General features: G+C 31.6%; 1 protein-coding gene across 2 annotated transcripts in view; it reads right to left on the bottom strand.

Annotated features, from left to right (window-relative positions):
* Positions 1-21,493, bottom strand: part of LOC150008254 (cadherin-10) — a 77,366-nt gene that overhangs the window by 35,210 nt on the left and 20,663 nt on the right. For both annotated transcript variants that reach the window (XM_090278896.1, XM_090278897.1), the window contains exons 2-4: positions 2,147-2,441; positions 769-888; positions 171-338 (exon numbers count right to left, since the gene is read on the bottom strand). In XM_090278896.1, coding sequence (XP_090135022.1) covers positions 171-338; positions 769-888; positions 2,147-2,441 — 583 coding nt within the window. The remainder of the gene's footprint in view (positions 1-170; positions 339-768; positions 889-2,146; positions 2,442-21,493) is intronic.

The raw sequence follows: 21,493 nt of genomic DNA, 5'->3' as shown, positions 1-21,493 counted from the left end.
CTTTAAATAACAGTGAATCCATCAGCATATACACTTATTTTTCTTTTCATTTTTGTGGCACACTTTCAATGCATTTTAAATTAAATGATTGACAATTGTTTTTGTTTTTTCTGTTATTTTTTTTACTCTAAAGCTCTTGCCCGGCAGAAAGACCATGAAAGGCTGCTTACTCTGGGTGAAGCGAGGTGGGTTGTCGTTGACGTCTGTCAGTGTGATGTTCACTGTGGTGGTCCCTGACAAGCCTCCCATCTGGCCGCCCATGTCCTTGGCCTGGATTACCACTTGATACTGCTCTCTGTTTTCTCTGTTCATGTTTGGTAAAGCAGTCCTGATGATACCTTGAAGAAAATATAAAAACGTTTGTTATTATCATTAAAATATAAATTATTTGTTGATTAAGCTCACATATTGTATGTCCACTCTAGTGACTTTTGAAAGACATATGCTTTTGTTATTAATTTTTATTGTCTAGGAATTTAAAAGTGATTCAATGTAGACATTTTACAATTTGTTTTGTCTTTCTATTTTCTAAAAAATATCATATGTGCCATATAGTGACTTAAATCCATATGTAAAAATATGAAAACAGTTATATTTTCATTACCTCATGCAATCATTCAACTTTGAGTCTGTAAATCTCTTAAGTATGGCATCATCACTCTTCTGGGAGTATAAAGGTTAATGTTTTGTTCTTATTTTGCCACCTTTTTTCTACTTATACAAATCATAAAAACTATTAAATTAATGAACCAGTTCATGATTCCTGACCTGTTTCAGGCTCCACAGAGAAATATGGCTGCCCTTGAAGAATGCTGTAAATGACTCTGGCACTGTTCCCATAGGAGGGGTCATCGGCATCTGAAGCTGTGACTTGCACCACGGAAGTACCTGAAGTATCCAAACTCAGCTTAGTTCTGCACAGCGCCAGAAGGAGGAGCAAAAGCACTGGTTTTCATGGAAGACTCAAATGATTTGGGCTAAAATAATGACCTCTTAAAGAACATTCATTGGTAATTTAGATGAAAATCATATATAGGTTTATCATAAGTAAACTCTGCATTCAACTACATATTTATTTAGCCAACAAGTGCACTTCTATGCATGCAGTACATAATGCTTGAGTTATCAGATTATAAAAAATTCAGTCATTTTATAAATGCTCAGGTTTGATACTTAAATTCATTTGCACATAATAGATCTGTTTCATGTAAAGGGCATATCTAATCTAATCACAAAGGAGTAAGGATGCTCCTCTTTCTCCCTTTCCACTAATTAACTATAAAAATAATTAACATCTGCTCTAGAATACAATTTTATGAATAGATTAAATTTAGAAAAAATCCAAGAAGATCCCATGTTCCATGAACTATTAAAAGCTATTTAATAAAGTTCAAGATATTTAAAAGGGCTTTATAATAAGGCAACTGATAAAAGTCCTTGGGATTTAATGAAGTAAATATTAAATAATAATCCCATAACAATGTTTTTGAAAAATGCAGAGTTGAAATTTTGCTATCACAACTGTTACAAGGAAAAAAAGTGTAGTTATGTGTAGTTATTAGTTACTAAAACTTCTCTCACATTTGAGAAATGAATCTATTTTACTAAATCCAAACATATCTCTAAAACTATTACCAGTTTTCTGTTTTTAATAATTCTTTATTTCATAAAAAATTAATACACTCTGTGTAAAATAATTGGATAATCACATCAATTCCATCATGCATATTGTCAAAATAATGCCAACAAACTCTAGGCAAATGACTAGAGTACATATGCAAAGACTTCCTATTATATCTATGTTTTAAATGTACTTATAATATTTTTATTATCAAGATATTAAACAGCAATTATCCAAATTCATGTGACAAAAAAACATATTTTCATAGTTTTCTACTGAAGTAAATGGTTTTTTCTTGGATTTTTGAGGAAAATGTCTACTTATTTGTATTGTAAGATTTACAAATACATAGGAACTGGAAAATGCACTAATTTTTTTCTCACTCAGATCCTAAATGAGGAAATTATATATGTATTCTTAATGAGAACTCAAAGGTGATTTCAATCAATTGGTCATACTATTTTAAGAATTTATTGATTTTTAATACTTCTGGAATTCCACGATAAACGTTGTGAATAAACTTACCTACAACGGACATTTCAGGAACACTAGCTGTATAAATTTCCTCTGGGAATGTTGGCTCATTGTCATTGATATCATGAATTTTGATCACAAACTCAGACTCTGGTTCCACTGGTCTCAAAGTTCTTCTGTTAATAGCTTGTGCACGTAGAGTATAAAAAGCCTTTTCTTCCCTATCAATTCTTCTCGTGGCATGAATGTCACCTGTTTTTTCATCAATAATAAAAAGAGTACCAGCTCCATCTCCAGATAAAATATATTTGAGCGATCCATCTCCTTTATCTTGGTCTGAATGAAGCTATAGGGGATAAAAAAAGAGTATATATGTGATAATATCTAAAGGTACATAATGCTGAAAGAATTCAAATAAGGTCTCTCAGGTCCAATCACTGAATAATGGGGTCAGTTATTTTAGTTTTTGAAATGAGAGTTGAACAAGTATAATCACACTCATGTATATACAGTAAAAAATAGGTTTAGCCGTTCACGTCTTATGGTGATTTTTATTCTAAATGGACAAAAATTAATAAAAATAAACCAAACACTTCTCCCTCCTTTGCTTTGCTTAGTAAATAACCATTACCATAAGCAAAAAAAGTCCTGACAAAGATATAAGTCACCAGTCTTAATGTGCTGTTGTAAATGTTGCTTCTCTCATTTTTTTCTGAGCGGAAAATTATTTTACTCTCATGTTATGCAGTAAACTCAACTCCTATAAACTTATTAATTACTGTATTTCCATTAAGAGAACTAATGATATCTTAAAATAGTAAGACGGACAAGTTTTATGAGACGTAACTCGTATGTTAGAAATACCATGCATCATTTTGGGTTCATATAAAATAAAATACGTTGTATCTAGCCTCTTACCTTGTCAAATCTATGTTCTTAACAACCTCAAACCAGAATTCTGCGCAAGAATTAGACAACGCAGGGTATGTCTTTTTCTTATACCGTGACTTATGCTCACAACATCTACTTTCCAGAATCAATGCTTGCATTCATATAGACATCTTAATCAAGTACACACACAGATTTAACATCAATGCTAGCCCAGGAGCCCGTGTGTCATGGGCAAATTCCATCTTTTTTTTTTTTTTTTTAATTAATAGATGCCCATTAGGCCAACCCTCAGGATTAGGGGTGCAGTTAGCTAGTCTGGCCTTCAGATGGCAGACCTGCAAAAGAGATTTTCCTTGGCTGTAGTAGCAAGCTCAGGGATGTCTGAGTAGGGGGTCGTGGGTTCCAAGAATTTCAAGGATGGTCTGGAAATGGATGTATGGATTCCAGATGTGAATTTCCATTGGCTCCCATGGAAATCTTACCCTGAGGGGAGAGGTTCAGTCATGGAAGGAACACATTATGGCTTCGTAAAAGGCAGGAATTAAAAGTTTCTGTTTAACTGTGCCATCCGATCATAAATATTTTTATGCTAGGATCATAGTTTGATTATTTGTAATTACAGAGTATACTTTTTAAATTTTTCTTTTTTTTGTCAGATTAGTATAAAAACCAAACGTAGATTTTCCAAATTTCTATACAGCATTTATAATAACTTAGACATCATTGTGAACATGTTTTGTTAATAATAGTTATATAAAATGTAGCAATAAATCAGAATGGGCACATTGCCTTGTAGCTACAAAATTAAAAACTGGAGACTGTATTTTTCAGTTATGCAAAAAAAACTGTAGACTGTAGAGACATATTTATATAAAAAGGTTCGACTTTTACTCTTTAGATGACTTATATCAACAGACATTTTCATCTAATTACATGTTAAAATATTAAACTGATTATTTCCCATTTAAAATAGAATTTTTTTACATTTTTTTATTTTAAACTTTCCTTTATGGGAGCTTATGTCAAATAATGTAACTGTGACAATATTTTTACATAAACATCAAAACTTTAAATTAAATAAATATTTAAAAATATGCCTATGCCTAATATATTGTATTACTGGTATTGTTGGGTCTACAAAAGCAATCTACTTCTTTTGTTAATGGTTTGTAATAATTAGCATTTAGCCATCAAATTCAGATCAGACTCCATTTTCTTGATTTCTGGACAAATAACTCATTATAATAGACATAACGGAAAAAGAAAACCCCAAATGGATATACACTGCGGAGAAGAAGAAGTCAGGTGACAATTTTTTAGCATTTTTTTTTTTTTTTTGCCATTCATAAACAACAAAGCAAGACTGAGAAACTCCAGAAACAGCTTTTAACTAGAAAACCTCTCAGAAATAACTAACAACTATGTTGTACAGGGAAATGTTCTGAAAAAGTCAAAAGATAGATGCTTTTTAGTAACTGAAATTGCATGTAATTGCCAGGAAACTTTCCAATTGTATAGGTGTGAAACACAATGGCAATTTTCCAAATGGCAGGCATAAGTGTTGTGTATTTCTTATTCTGTCTAGGAATCAAAATAGTTCAAGAATGATTACTGATATTATTAGATTGGCCAAAAAGTTGTTTTTGTTGTTTTTTTCTTTCCGTAAGATGACTCTAGTAGCACTTACTAAGTGCTAAGTGTCTTGAACTGTGAGCATGCACTGAAAAAAAAAAAAAAAAAAAAATCAAAGTTGGTGAATTTTTATGTAGCCATTTTAACACTGAAGATGGAAAAAATAAGCAACATTTTTGCTATATTATGCTTTATTATTTCAAAAAGGGTAAAAATGCAACTGGAATGCAGAAAAAAAAGATTTCTTCAGTGTATGTAGAAGGTGCTGTGACTGATCAAATGTGTCAAAAGTGGTTTGTGAATTTTCATGCTGTAGATGTCTTGATGGATGATGCTCCATGGTCAGGTAGACCAGTTGAAGTTAATAGCGATCAAATCGAGATATTACATGAGAATAATCAACGTTATACCACATGGGTGATAGCTAACATACTCAAAATGTCCAAATCCACAGAATCATTGCTAAAAATGAAAAATGGCTTATTTTTATGGGGAAAAAATAAAAAAACTGAGAAACTTTTTTTGGCCAACACAGTAGTATTCACTCAATCTAATGAATTTGTAGTTTGTAGTAGATAATTCTGATGTTGAATGTCTATTCTTTCAACAATTTTAATAGAGAAATATTTGCTTACTTTTAGAAGTATCAGGTACTTCTAAAAGTAAACCAACAATTCCATTCCAGTACTATGGAAGATTCAAATGCTGTGTGTAATGGAAATTCACAAAATAACCCATAAACTAGCCCACAAAAATCAGCGAGGGCTTCTTAAATATATAACACTTAAACTTCTTGATAAATAAGAAGAAGATGTTTAAACTTGGGAATTTTCTTATATTTTACTAACTTTACATCTCATGGGGAACATTGGATGGACAGAGGATGCAGATTCGGAGTAGAGAGGTTACAAGGCAAGATGGGAATCATCAACACGACTTCGGTTACTTTAATCAGTTAACCATCAAAAAGTGTTGCTAGGATTGTTGAAGTTTTAATTTTAATGATGCTCAGTTTTGGAATATGAATCACAGCATGGTTTTTCCCTTCACTTATACCATAGAGTGTGAAAAGTGTGAAAACTAAATCTCATATCCTGGGAGTTTCTGTTGGGTTAGTAAATTGAAAAGAATCAAAAAGATGATGGTTGGAAGTTGAACTGTGGTTTTAAGAATCAGCATTTAAAGGTTTTAATCTTCTCATAACTAAGAACAAAAATCAGACCTATGAATTTGTAAGTTTTGGTCCAAAAATGCCAGACTTACAATAAAGTTTTCTTGAAACATTAGAGCTTATGTAAAAGAAAAGTGCCTTTTTTCTTACAGAGGAAAATTGACCACTAACCATAAATACAGGGCCAAAAAACCATGCTTGGGTGCTTGTTATTATCTTATGTTTATCAAAAATCTTATTTAAATAAATATATTTGAGAAATGGACAAGTAAAGAAACAGCCACTATGAGAGAGAGATGCATTTCAAAACCTCCTGGGATGTGGGGAGTTGTTCCCTTCTCTAGAGGAAACATTTGGGAGACAGGAACTCATAACAGGTACCTACATTGATACTGATAATTTCTTCACAATTAAAGGAAAAGAGAAATGGACAAAGTTCTTTAATTACAGTCCCTTACCTAAGCTCTCCCTCTTCATTTTATGTTTATTTTTTATTACTTTAATTACTTCTTCCTTTGCATAATTTTTTTGACCCATACTAAGTCTGGTATTATCTCTCTCCCCTTTTTCTTGTGTGTTGATAAAATTATTTTTGAAAGATTTGACTTATGTATTTTTAGAAAGAGGGAAAGGGAGGAGTTATTTCTTATTTTAACTCATATACTGTGTAATTGTAAGATGAGTGTTAGTACTGACAATTGTAGCTTTCTTGCTACTCTTCACATATATTTGGATGTTAGTTATCAATACTTGGATTTATTAAACATTTAATTGAATAAAATCAGTTGTAACTGTTACTGAGAAGTGGGATTATGGATAAGGTGTCAAATAATTTACAGCATATACTTTGAAATAAATTTTACATTGATTTGACCTCGAGCTATTTTATTATGTGGGGCATTCAGTCTTCTTTAAATGGAGAAAAATGTCAGATTATTGAGGCTTTAGTTGCTCAGTAACACCTGTTCTCCGGTGTGAAACATTTGTGCCACAAATCTTTAAGACGGATTTTATGTTAATACTGACCTTTTCTTTCCTTGAGGAAAACCTATTAAAAATTCACAACCTGCTATGTTCCTTGTAAATTCACAAGCAGATAAAGGACATGGCAAGATACATGACAATTAATGAAAACAGAACAACGGGTTTTGTGCTGCACATTTAAAAGTCATTTTCCTACTACTTAACTTTCTTTAGGGGTAGTTAATTATAACTCAATGCTTATATTGAGGAGTTTAATAATTAAAACTAAACAATTCATTGACTTTAATGGAAGTCTGGTCATTTGAAATGCAGCATGCTTCTGATAATTTTACATTTCACATCAAGGATTTATCTTAAGATTTGTCTAAAACTGATTTCATAAGCTGAAAGTGGTTTTGTGGTTTGCATAATTCTTAAACTATATGCATAGTTCTCTTAAAATTTTATTTTTTAATTTTTAGAATAAAGGAAGAAACTGATCCAACTATTGTTTTAACTCACAGAAGTAAGAAGGTACTTAAGGATAAGTGTCAGAACATGGAGGCAGCTAGAATGCACACCTGGACTTTTGGTATATGCTAATCAGCCTGGCCTAGGACTTAGTCTTTGCCAAAGGATATGCTGATGGACTGAAACCATTCCCAGGGGAAATGGTAATGGACCTATCCCGATATGTTAACTAACCTGGTTGTGTGTGTTGGCGGGGGTGGGGTTGGTGGGTGGGGAGGTGAGGGACATGGGGGGTTGGCGGGAGCAATCAGATGTAAATGATCTACTGAATATGTTGATAAGCAAACTCATCCTCACTGAAACGTGTGGTTGACAAGTATAAAAACGGTGCCTGCAGAAGTGCGAGTAGGACTCCCATTCCCAATTCCCCATTCCCCATTTCCCATTCTCCTTGCTCCTATAGGCCCTTGAGTTGGTCTGGGAGCCGCCTCTCCCCTTCCCCCCCTTTTCCCCTGTTTCCCCTCAATAAACCCATTGCCTGATCCCACAGGGGTCTCCAGGTGATTTCTCAAAGCAAGGCTGCCTTGACAATAAGTACTATGTTGATTGAAACTTAAGCTCGTAGTATCAGTTCATTTTTATTTTTCAGGTTTGCACATGAAATGAGGACTTATTATGATCTATTTTTGAAGTACAGAGAATTTATGTAATTGTAACCAAAAGGATAACCTATAAAAATATTGCGTCAGATTTTCACCCTGCCTGGAAGAAAAATGAGGAGCAAGAATTTAAAAAGTCAATGTTGTCTGTAGAAGTCTGATTCCTAGTTCAAAAGAACATATTTTTCCATGAGATTCTTCCTCATTCAGAATACTGATGCCTTTCAGATAGTGCTAATTATTGTATAAGCAAATATTTCAAAAACATAAAAGGTTTTAGAAAAAATTATAATTATATAAATAGAATTATATTATAATTTTTATGGTTGGACTAGTTACTTGAAAGATAAATCTTGATTAATTAAATCGCAAGAACTATAACAGTCATTCTATGATTTAATAATTTTGCATTTGTGTGTGTGTGTTCGTTAACTTAAAAGATTTAGAAATCGTTAAATAGTTTTGCTAATGCACAGTTATAAATTTATGTTTGCTGTTCTTCCAAAGAGCCAATAAAGTCTATATTTGTTTAAAAAATCCAGATTGTGGCAAATATGCTATGCTATTCTGGTAGCATCATCATTAGCATTTTGCTCTTATCACTCTAGTGAGTAAGATAATATCAAATGGAAAAGAAGGCATTAAATCAAATAACTTTAAATTTACATCCAATAAAAACATTAGTGAAGATGGCCCAGAATAAGGAAGCAACTGAAAGCACATTCAAGCATGGAAATGCAATCCGGTCAGAAATAAATGAGTAGTTACTCATTTTGTTGAGACCAGAAGGAAAAAAAGGAAAAAGGGATTTAAAAAATCTTGAAATGGAGTGTATGAAGCTTACAGAGAAGACTGGGCATTATTTTAATATTAATAATGTAGAAAATATAGATTAAATTGTATGAACCCAAATAACACCATTTTTTTTCTTGAAAAATAGAGATGCAGAAAAATAAAGTTTAACAATAGAAGGGATAGAAAAAACAATTATGATAATTTAACAATACCCCATATACATGATTTAAATTGACAAATAGTTTTCTGAACACTTTCTTTCAGGGACCAGAGGAAAGCACAGAGGATTAAACAGTGGATGGACAATAATGTCCATGGCTTAGGGTCTGGCATAAAAATTATTTGATTTATTTTCCACATTAGAGAGGGTCCCCAGAAATTTCCTTCAAAAGGATAAACCTTAGTGGAGTCTAGATTTAATAACAACTAAGGACTCCTCTTCCCATTTGGTCTTCCAGAAGTACAGAATGCTGAAAATCGGGCACCTTGGTTTATGACTCCAGTCTGGGATTATCCTAAAGTATTGATGGCACTCTTGGAAGACATTAGGGATTGATTACTCAGGACCTCATACCAGGTCAGATTTCTTTATGGAGTGCTATAAAATTCAAGGAAACATCACCTGCTAGAACTGCTGCTGACTCATATCTCACAGTGTCTCAAGAGGGCACATTTCTTTGCTCATATTGTAAAGATAACCAAGATTGCATTGAAAAAAATTATTTAAGTTATTAATAGACATATTTTTACAAGGAATTATATGCTTCAAGACCTTACATGGTATGCATAATACACAGTAGAATCGTCCTTTCTAAAGAAAGTTATTGGGGAACTATTTTAGAGAAAATTTATATTCTTCTAGAAGTCTAACATCTTCCTTCTTACAGTTTTGAAAATCACCAAATTATACCAAGTATCTCCTTGGGAATTAAAAATGACATTGAACATTTTATACCTCTTTTTTCCTCAAAACCTTCAAGAAGTCTTCTTAAGTACCTTGGATTTTATAGGAACATATGTAAATACATGTCTAAAAAGTTAAGTAAATGCAAAATAGTTAAAACCAAGATATTTATTTGGAATAATAAGGTGAAAAAAAATAGATATAAATACAGAATGATCACCTCCTCTCTCTGGGCTACAGAGGCAGCTTAGAATCTTTTCTTCTTCCTTTTTGCCAAGAAAGGTACAGAGATAGGAAATGTGAAAGGAGAGAGGGTTAGGGATAAGTATATTGAATGAGTTTATTTAAATAAATATTTCTTGAAATGGACTGAACTAAATTAAACTAAATTGAAGAGAGTGATGAGACTTCTAAGCATGATATTTTAGGACTTGGAAGTTTTAGAGATTTTTTGCTACAGAGGCAGGATTTGAAGCTGTTGGTTTGTATTTGAAAGCCATAGAGTGCCAAGTACATAATTGGATGCCCAAAGGAAAAGCACCCGGCAGCTGTCTGCTCTCCTAGGAGTTACTAAGGTCTAGGAAGAGAAAAATTAAAAGAAGTTTGGATCTTTACATTTACTGTATTTTTCGAGGCACTGGCTGAAGTGAGAATCTTAAAAAGGGGTATGAACACTATCCTAGAAAAAATGTGCATACATGTGTATGCACTGTCTGTGTGTAAAATAAAATGTTTTATGTGATATTGGGGAGTTTAAATAGCCTCTGAAATACAGCCAGAGACCACTAATTTTTTAAAAAAAATATTTTTTATTTTTTATTTTTTGGTTTTTCAATTACAGTTGTCCCCTTTTCTCCCAATTGCTCTCCCCCACCCAAACCACCCCCTCTCCCACAATCATATCCAGAGACCACTAAATTTTTAAAAATCCCTAGTTTAGATCAACTTTCTATGTTTTTCCATAAAGAAAAAAAAATTGAACAATCAAGAAAATATACTCATCAAAAAAAGAGATGGCTCATTCGGCTGAGAGATATTCATATCTTCATTAAATTATGAGACCTATTCCCCAGACAATATCATGCCTCTACAACGTGAGTCCTTCCCCACAGTCTTGATTTATCCACCCTGCAAATTCTTACTCATCTATAAAGTCCCTGTGTATGTCTTATATCCTAAGCAGAGTACTTTTTCAAACACCTTTGTAAGGCTACATAGATCTCTCTTCCCGTATGGCCCAATTCTAATTTGTGTTCGTATGAACATGTGTATATACATATAACTTTATAACACTCATATAGAGTCTGAACTATTATTTTATGTTATTATGGAGCTGCAAATAAATTTATTTTGAAATAAGCATAACATGTTCTATTCTTTTGGACTCCTAACATTTCACAATACGCATTTATTTGTAGAAGGAATGGACATCGTAGTCAAATGCCGCAGATATGAGAAATAAAGAGTTCATTTTGTGCTGTCTTTGGGAAAGATTAGAATTCTGAAGGAAAATGGAATTAGAAGTCTATAATAAAAAGTGGAGATTGGTCACGCTACATTATGAATATAAATGCACATTTAAAAAACATTCTTCACATTAAAAAAGATTGGGGCTGCAAGTTAGATAGAAATTCAAGTTAACTAGGAGATTGATTCAGTGGAATGTGATATCTACATGAATTACCAGGGATTCAAATTAAAATTTTTTCAATAGTAGCTAGAGATAGAAATATAAATACAAATTTGTCTCTGAAACTATATGATAAATCATTGTAGACATCTGCAATTTATCTTAAGTGCAGGATAAGATAGTTAAAAAATAATAGCCGGACAACATTCCCACTGACAACGTATAGAACAGCCAGATGGATTACCAATAAAAGCATACTGCTAAGGCCAGATTACTGTGTAAACCACAGGAATTGAAATATCTAAAACCTGGGAGGAGAAATCGTACAAAGGTGAACTGTGGATTGGCAGCTGTTCTTTCCCAAGGGGAATTTGCTAGTTCCAGGCCTGGTCTTGGAGGTAAGGATCTGTGATGATCCCAAAAAGAGGATATCTATGGCATTAAAAAAAAAAAAAGAAAGAAAAAAGAAAAGAAAAGAAAAAAGAAAAAACTTTAGAGTTCACGTGGAACTGGAATGAAAATACTGAAATGAAGGTCTTCACAAAAGATGCATTGAATTATTAGTCTATAGATGGCTAAATTCTTAGCCTTCTGTGCTTTTATTTCTTTATTTAAATTAAACCACAACTCTTCCATCACTGCCTGAATCTCTTCCCTCTCTGCTGAAGCTAAATGGTTTCTTCTTTCTGAAGACAATCTCCCAAAGCCCTCTTGACATGTTCCAGAAAGGACTGTTTCAGATTCGAACCTTTTTTATAGGTCTTAGCTTCTGATCATTCTTCACCAGAATCCTTGCCTTTACAAACTCCACTATGTTTTGTTCTTTTTTGTTACTCTTTGGTTTTTATGTGACATCCAAATAGTGGATACACATATATTCTCTTGTTGGACAAAGAAGTCATGAGTGGATATTATTTTTTTAAGAATATGGACCATCGCTACTACTTCACCCTCTTATGAATGTTGTTGTTAAGAAATATATAGTTTTTCTTATGTCTGATCTTTGTATAATACTCACAGATTTATTTTTCTCTGGGAGCTTGTAGAATATTTTCTTTATCCAGATTTCTTAAAATTTACGGTATTGTTCCTTGATGTTGATATATTTCTATCAAAATTGCAGGTTACTCACCTGGCCCTTCATTCTGCAATCTCATTTATTCTGTTCTGAGACATTCTAATGCATTTTTTTATTGATATATTGTCTCCTACGTTTTTTCTTGTTCTCAAACTCTTATTATTCAAACATTTATCGTTATTGTTTTACCTTTTAATATTATTGTTCCTTACTTCAAATTTTCCACCTTTGTCTTCTTGCTTTAATTTCTACATTATGATTCTAATGTTATTCTCCATTACATCTATTGAGATTTTTATATTTGGCATCATATCTTTAAATACCAAAGACCATTTTTTCCTGTAAATGTATCTTTTTAAATTATATACACCTAGCCAATAGTATTTTCACAGGTAGCTGTAATAATATTTCTACTCTGTAGTCTCTTTCTCTAACTTGTGACCATCTAATCAAGAGGAAGAGCTCAATTCACCCCATCAAGAGACAAAGTTCAATTCCTTTTCTCCTGAATCTCTCATAATGGACAGAATGTAGCTAATGTGATGCTGCAAGATTTTCAAGGCTGGGTCAAAAAAAGTGAGGAGACTTGTGCCTTTGTGGGCTAAACTACTAGGACTATACCCTTGGCCAGTGTGTAAGTGGTCCAGCTGTTCTGAAGCTCTCAGGTTCTGAGCAATCCCAGCTAGGCAGGGGGAGGGGAAAGAGAGAGAGAGAGAGGGAGAGAGAGAAAGAGAGAAACCACAGCTAATAATAAAATTATTGTTTTGTGGTAAATCATTGCATTTGTGGTGCTTGGCAGTAATGGCTGATCAGAAGAGCAACCTATTTTATTTTTTGAGTGTAACATATATTAATAAATATTGAATTCTATACTAACATATCCTTATCTTGTATAACTGTGGAAGGTATTTTTACGAGGTTTTTTTTTTTTCTGTTCATATTCTTTAATTCCTTCAAATTGTTTTTTTTTTTCATTTTTTTCCTCTGACTTAAAATGTTTTCATTGATAATTGAACTGGATATATGATGTTGTGTTCCAAATAATTTTTCCTCAGGAAATTTTAGAAATGGTTCCATTTTCTTCTGACACCCAATTTTGTTGAAGATTTCTAGTCACAATATGATTTTCATTTTATTATGGTAAAAAATGATTTTCTAGGTATATTTATACTGGAGGTCTTGTACTTGTGGTTTTAAAATCTCATGAAAAGAATTCTAGAAATTAAGCACCTTCATTTTAATGTCTTATGGGATCTTTTCAGGTTGATCCTTGATGTCTTTCCTCAGCTTTGGAAAAAAAATATTGTGATGTATTATATTTAATTACCTTAGCACATCTGTTCTGATCTTATTCTCTCTCTCTTCTTTCCTCTTCCTCTTTATTTCTCTTTTTCTGGGTTTTCTATTATTAGAAGTTTGCTAGACTTTTTGGACTTATCCTTGAGTGTTTTATGTGTATCACCCCTTTTAAAATTTGCTTTGACTATTTATCATTTGAAATAAAACACATCTTTCAAGTGATTCTTTTTATAAAAATGTCCTACATTTTTATTCTCTTAGAAAGTGCAATTTAATTATTCTAAACTTCTTTACTCACTGTGACTTATTTCTTGTTACTCCAGAGAGTGATGCTCTATTTATTAAATGAGGTTCTTCTTTTTTGTGTGTCGTGGGATTTCCTAAAATGTTAGTGACATTTTGTTGCTCCTTTACATTTTGGAAAAGGTTCATTAGAGGCTTAAATGACTTTTCTCCTTCCTTACAAGCCTGCCTATTAAAGTGATCATGAGGACTGCAGGCTGTTCAAATAGGATCATCGAGCAGGCTCTAAATAGTGCATGATGGCAGCTGTTAGGTTGGCTTGCACATTTGCATAGATTTGGCCACTAAAGACACAATGAACCCAAACAGATGTAGAAACTTTACTAGGCTAAGCACAGCCTAAGCTTTACGTTTGCATCAGTTTTCCTTGTTCCGCAAGTCCCAAGGTGTGATGCAGACCCCAAACCCAGGAAACCTCCAAGGGAATTTCTAGCATAACCTTCATTTCTCTGAAATGTAAGCAAATCTTCCTGGAAATTCTTCTATCCTGGAATATCACTGGGTGGTCAGCTAGTTTCTATTTGTACTATTCTGGCATGCAAATTAATTTAAGCAAATTGGTGATTAATACCTAAAAGTGAAAACGTGTGAAAATTTATGAAAACTGTCTTCCAACAAGAATAGAACCTGTCTACTAGAAGTGAGAACTTCAAAATAAATTGTGCAAATCGGAAATAAGAAAGTAACAAGGTTCCTCCTTCATTACTAATGCACGTGTACTGCCATTAGTAATACCCAAGTTGAGAGCCATAATCTTTTCCAGAAAAATATTTGAATGTTTTCCTTATGCTATTAGGAGGTAGACATGTAGGTGGGGAGGTTGGGAGGACAAGCCAATCAATACGGCTGATTGATGAGAAGGAAGTAAACTAAATAACAACGAGCCCAAATTAATTCACATCTATCTCAGCTTTCTCCTGTACTACTCCTACTGTAGACTTTTGTTCTGGAGGTTGGTGTTGCTATCACAGTGACCCCCCACTTTAAGTGCCCAAAACATCTCCATAACTTGTTCATTTGAAGTCTCATTAGCTTGTCCCCTGTGCTTCTAATATACAGACAAATAGATAGATAGATAATTTAATTTTCTTCTTTTTCAGGTGGGGAAGGAAGTAATCAAGAGTTATTAAGCTACCATGCTAAAGAAAACATCTTTTTTTTTTTCAAAAAAACGATGCATTTGTACTGTCCATTTGAAATTGTAGCTCTAAGTGCTATCCAAATAATTGTGATTTAATTTGAATTATGATATAAAATATAATAGTGAAGGTTGTGTTGATTTTTATTTTTTGCTACAGAACCTCTAAATTTCAAGGATATTTAAAATCTATAGGGTATAATTATTTTTTATGATTAACCCAAATAACCTTCTTTAGTACAGCATAGGAAATAGAGTCAATAATATTGTAATAACTATGTATAGTGCCAGGTGGTTTACTGGGAATATCAGGGGTGGGTAACACTTTGTAAAGTATGATTGTCTGATCACTCTGTTGTGCATCTGAAACTAACATAAAATAATAGTAAATATAAAATGTAACTAAATATATTTTTAAAAGTTAAAGAAGAAAAAACAAAATAAAACTAAACAAAACAAAAAAGAAAGCCCCACCAAAAAAAAGGACTTCTTCATAAGGTTTAATTAAAACCACTGTCTAAACTTCATGTTATTGAAAAATCTATCAAAGTTCCCTTTAACTACTAATGATTAAACAAAAATTTTAATTAACCATTAAAAGGTAAGTTTCTGGGTGATTTTTAAAATGTAATGACTATACAATTGGAAAAAAGGATTTAAAATAAAATTTTATACATTAATAGAGACCAATGTATGAGAGTATGTATGACAACCTATAATATAAAAATAAATTAAGCATAACATTTTCTTTATTATTACACATTGGTAATTATTACAATTTATTTGTTTTCTAGTTATTCACAAAAATATTTTATACACACTTTCATATATGAAGTGATTTTAAAAGAAAGTTAAAAATTTTAATCTCATGATTTTTTTCACATTTTTTCTTAAATATTATAACTATAAGTTATATTTAAAAGTACTCTCCTCCAGTTTGCTCAGGCCACCTCATTTCCTTAGCCTGAATTCTATGAAAAATTTTGGTGTGCATATGTGGCGGTAATGTGACAAGGAGGGAGAGGTGGCTTTCAATGTTGTCAGTGCTATATTCTACAATTTGAAAACAGAAAAAAGTAGGGTTATTAAAATCCAATCCTTTTTTTGTATTTTTTTACACTTCAATTTAGATACTTTTTATTTGCAACTGATATTACCTTAACAATTTTTTAATGGAATTTTTGGGGGACATTTCTGTATTACTTATACTTTATTGCTAGCTATGAAAGCCTTGATATTTTTCTCTTATTCTAATAGTCTTAAAATTACACTTATTTTCCTTTTTGTCCTTTTAAATTTATACCCATGCTGTTTTTAGTAAAATAGAACCACCTGCTGGTTGAAAATAAGAGTTCAATATATTTCTGTATAATTTCATGCTTATTTTTATTAGAGATCCTCTTCACATAAATATAAAGACAACACACCATTAACATTCAATAATTTAATTTCATTTTTCAGCTAAGTTGATTGCATTCTTTAATCGTAAGTCAAGAGAGAAGAAAATGACATGAATTTCCATTCAGTTAAAAAAAAAAAATTACTGAGGTTGTCAGTAACTATCTCTGTCTATGAGAACAAATAATTACTGCTGTTTCTGCAGTCACTGATGACATTCCAACTAAACCCTCCCTGCTGAATTCAGCAATTGCTTAAAAATTGGCTAGTCACTAAACAAAATAAGCTGAATATAATGAAACTACAACTAATGATGCATATCAGTTTTCCTGGACAAAAATTAAATTTAATTGTTTTTAACTCTTTTGAGAAATCACAAAGAAATTTTACAGATTTGCTTGAAACTTTTAACTACCTTCAAAATTCAAGTTTTTTGAAACAAGACAAATGTATAAAAATAAAATAATTTGAGCCTATTATAATTTTATCTGATAGTAAGGAAAATAAGCATAGGAAAAAGGAAAAGAATATGTTTTTTTGAATAGAGTAATAAAGTAAATATATTATAAACCTAAGATCATTTAAGATTTTTAGACAGTAATGTTGAGGATTACTTAAGTTTTGGGGCAAATTTTTGTAACTGAAGATGTTTAATACAAAGCTAGTATATTTTATCATTTCAGAATATTTGAGTATACAGAAATTATATAAACAATTAACATTATTAAATTTCTTTAGTTGTGCATTTTTATAGACTATGATTGGGATTCTGAATTTTATGATAGAACATTTTGAATTTCAAATATTCTTATAAACTATAATTTATATTTTTCAAACAAGGACACTATGACAAAAATATAAGAAATAAAGTAGTAGTCTATTGGAATGGACATTTAAGAAACCATAATTAGAAAACTAATTTAGAAAACTATATTTTTATCTTCAATGACCACATATGTATGTGGAAAACTCTATTAAGTCCTAAAGGGAATAAGCATATCTTTTAAGAGATGTTAAAATTCATGATCTTTCTCAGGGTATAATTTGGAAATTAAACAAAAAAAAAGGCCAGAGTCAAGACATGAGATGTCATCATAAAAAACTGAAAGGGAAAAAGAAACAAAGAGTTAAAAAAATCAAAGAATATTGTAAGACTAGAAATCCAGATTATTATAATTTATATTAGTTTGGTTCAGAAACACTTAGAAAACATGTACGTTATGTCAGAATCAGGTGCTCAGTGATGGAGAAGTGTTTGTTTTCACCCTGCTCTGAGCTGCCAATATGAAGTTTAACATTTTATATTAGTTATGGAAATGTTGTACAAATTTTATGGCTTAAAATCTAGTATATATTCTCATGAGTCTAGTCATATCTCATCCAGCAATCTTATTTTAATTTTTTATTGATTAAAAAATTATATTCATTTATAGCAAACATCTCACCCTAGGATGGTGGTGGTAAGAGGGGGATCTGCCATATATGAATTATTTGTTTTAACCAGTCTCTTTACAAAGACCATCCTCATAAACATACATCTGTTTCTCTATTTTGTTTTATTAGTTCACACAAATAAATATGCTATTAGAAAATAGGTTTCAAAAGAATTAATCTCCCCTTGTTTAGTAGAAATAAACAGGTAACAAAAACAGGCTGTGGTCACTCGAGTCCTCAGGCAGATCATTGTGGAAACCTTTAGCGAAGTTGTGTATCACAGACAATATTAGCAATGTATAGACATCGCTAGTTTAGGACATATTTTGGCTATTAATTGTGTACACAAATGTATGTCAGAGCACAGAAATAAAGCATTCTTAGTAAATTAACTTTTTAAAAACCAATCTAATGCATAGCTACAGTATGAATATATTGACCCTACATCAATTTCAAAACAACTCTTCCTTTAGTCATTTCACTATTGTATAGATTCACTCTACAATATTCCTTTGTCTTAAAAAAATGTGTTTATTGACAGAGAAAATGTAAAATGTTTCTGGCTGACTTAAAATGTATACTGGTTAGGAAAGAGAAAAATGTTTTTAATAAAAGGAAATTTGTAGTTAAATATTACTAAAAATGGCTGCATCTAACAATAAAACAGGTTAAAACAGTAATTGATGAGGTTTAAAGAAAACAAAAACAGATTTCAAATAAATACTTTGAGAACAAAGTCCAAATTTCATAAGAAACATTACAATCTAGTTTAAATTGTTATTCAAAAATAAAGAATAAAATGTTTTATTTAGCACTCTTTAATTAAAATTTAAAAAATCACTTTATTTTATAGGTCAGGTTTCAGTTGGTACACTGCTTTTGGTAAAAAAAAAAAAAAAAAAAAAAAATTAAATGTATAGCCTAACTTTCATGTTTTAAAGTGTGACATTTTTATATTTTGCTATTTTCTTGTCATTGCTGTTAAATGACTTACTAGTTTTCATTACTTTATCTCCAAACTTGTGAACATCTGATTTTTGCATTTTGCCTTTCACTTAACATTTTTTGGATGATTTTACATGATCCCAGCTGCATGACTAAAACACATGACTAAAACAAGATTTTCTTATCTTCCCTTGATTAAATTAAAAATAAGGTAATGATGCTTCATTTGGAAATATTTCCAAGTCTATGTGGGTTATGTGTGTGGATGTGAGTTTGAGTGTGTGTTTCAATATCTTATGCATTTCCTATTGCTTGAATGTTTCTGACATTTTAAACACGTCAGCAGGAACATATGTTGATAAAGAAGTCCAACAACCAATATAGCACATGGCCAACATGTAATTATTACCTACACTGCTGCTTCCATTTCTGTGTTTCCTTTAGATTCTTCTTTTCATCTAAATCATTAAAACTGCATTAAACTAAATAAGCTTTTTATTACAAGCTATTGTGTTTTTTCATTGATGTGTGTCCTAAATTGTAATAATGCTGTGTATTTAGATGGGGCTTGATAGATTTTAAAGAGTCTGCATATTCATGACCTAATTTTGAATTCCAAAATTACAACTTGTGTGAATAAATGTTATTATTTTATTTAAAATTATGAAAACTAAGACTGAGAGATTAAGTCATGGTTTCAAACAATTTGGCTGCTAATGTGTGCAGAAGTTAAAAAATCCAGAGTTCTTTACACATGGTTGTATTTTAAGAGTAAAGGAATTTCAGGTTGAAATGCATTGCTGATAGATTTACGTATTCAATAAAATTACTACTCATGAAAGTAAAAGGAAATAAGAAAAAGTTGTGCTTTTTCTGTGATGTTTTACATCTATTTACTAATATGCTACCATACTACAGTCAAATAATAAGTTTCTAGGCATTATAGTAGTAGATTTGAATGTTAGCTGTATCATAATTTAAGAGCTAAGTAACTAGATATAATATAATAGCTAGTTTCTCTAAGCTTCGGTTTCCTTTGGTAAAATGGGAATAGCAATCTTTGTATTATAATATTGTTGTGTAAATTACAGCATCTACAGTGCCTAGCAATAACTGGCACATAGTGTGCCTTCAATAAATGGTAATTAATATTACTTAATGTTAAAAGTGTTACATATATTTTATTTTTACATAGTGCTAATATTATCTTATATATAGTCAAAAACATAATTGGAACACAATACTTAATGCAATTTGGAAATAGAAATTTCAGGAGATTAACAAAAATGTCATACAATATATTGGTTACTTCAGAAATATGTTTGGTACAGATTTGCATTTGATCAAAATGGATCAAAGACCTAAATATAAAATGCAAAACTAAAAACTCCTCATAGATATCATAGGAGAAAACCTTGGTTATGCAAATTTCATCTTAGATACAAAATCAAAGGCATGATCCATGAAAGAAAGAATTGGTAAGCTAGACTTCATTAAAATCAAAACCTCCTGCTTTGCAAAAGACAATAGAAAGAGAATAATAAGATAGGCCATAGAATAGAAAATATTTGTAAGGATACTGATAAAGGACTGTTATCTAAAATGTACCAAGAACTCTTAAAATGAACAATGATAAGACCTTAAAAGAGAACTTCACAGATAAAAAATATAAAGATAGTAAATAAGCACATGAAAAGACCCTCTACCTCAAATGTCATCAGGGAAATGCAAATTAAAATAACAATGTGTTACCACTACACACCTATTCAAGTGCCCCAAATCTGGAACATTGACAACACTCTTGATGGCAAAGATGTGGAGCAGTAAGAATTCTCATTCATTGCTGATGGGAATGCAAAACGGTTGGAGGATAGTTTGAAGGTTTCTTACAAAACCACATGTGCTTTTACCATATGATCCAGCAATTGTGCTCCTTGGTATTTACTCAAAGAAGCTGAAAAAACTTAAATCCACGCAATAACTTGCATATGAATGTTTATAGTAGTTTTATTTTTAACTGTCAAAGCTCGGAAGCAACTAAGATGTCCTTCCATGTGTGAATGATTAAATAAAATGGTGCATTCAGACAATAAAATATTATTTAGTACTGAGAAAGAAACGAACTAGGAAGCCATAAAAAAACATGAAGTGACCTTAAATGCATATTACCAAGTGAAGGAAGCCAATCTGAAAAAAAGCTACATAATATTAGACTTTAACTATGTAACACTCTGAAAAAGGCAACACTATTGAAAAAAGTAAAATGGTTGTGATTGGCAGGGATTGGGGCTGGGAGAGTAGGAGTGGAGGGGGGGAAATATTAATAGGTCAACGATAGAAGACTTTAGGACAGTGAAAATACTCTATAAGATAACATGATATGATTATACCTTTTTTTGAATCCATAGAATATATAAACCCAATGTCAACCCTAATGTGACCTTGGACTCTGGGTGGCTATGATGTGTCAATGTAGTTTCATCAGTTCTAACAGTTGTACCACTTTACTGAGTAATGTAGATCATATGCATGAGTCAGAGTAGGGGGTATGTGGAAAATATCTGTACCTTCCCCTCTAGTTTACTGTAAATCTAAAACTGCTATAAAAATGAAGTCTTAAATTAAATAAGTAAATAAACAATAAATAATTCTATAAGAAAATGATGAAAATAAACTTCGGTGGTAAG

This window comes from Furipterus horrens, unplaced genomic scaffold (genome assembly GCF_987537825.1).
Source record: "Furipterus horrens unplaced genomic scaffold, mFurHor1.1.pri manual_scaffold_5, whole genome shotgun sequence".
Classification (NCBI taxonomy): domain Eukaryota; kingdom Metazoa; phylum Chordata; class Mammalia; order Chiroptera; family Furipteridae; genus Furipterus; species Furipterus horrens.
The sequence above is the reverse complement of the archived record's forward strand: the minus strand, read 5'-3'. Positions and strand labels throughout refer to the sequence as shown.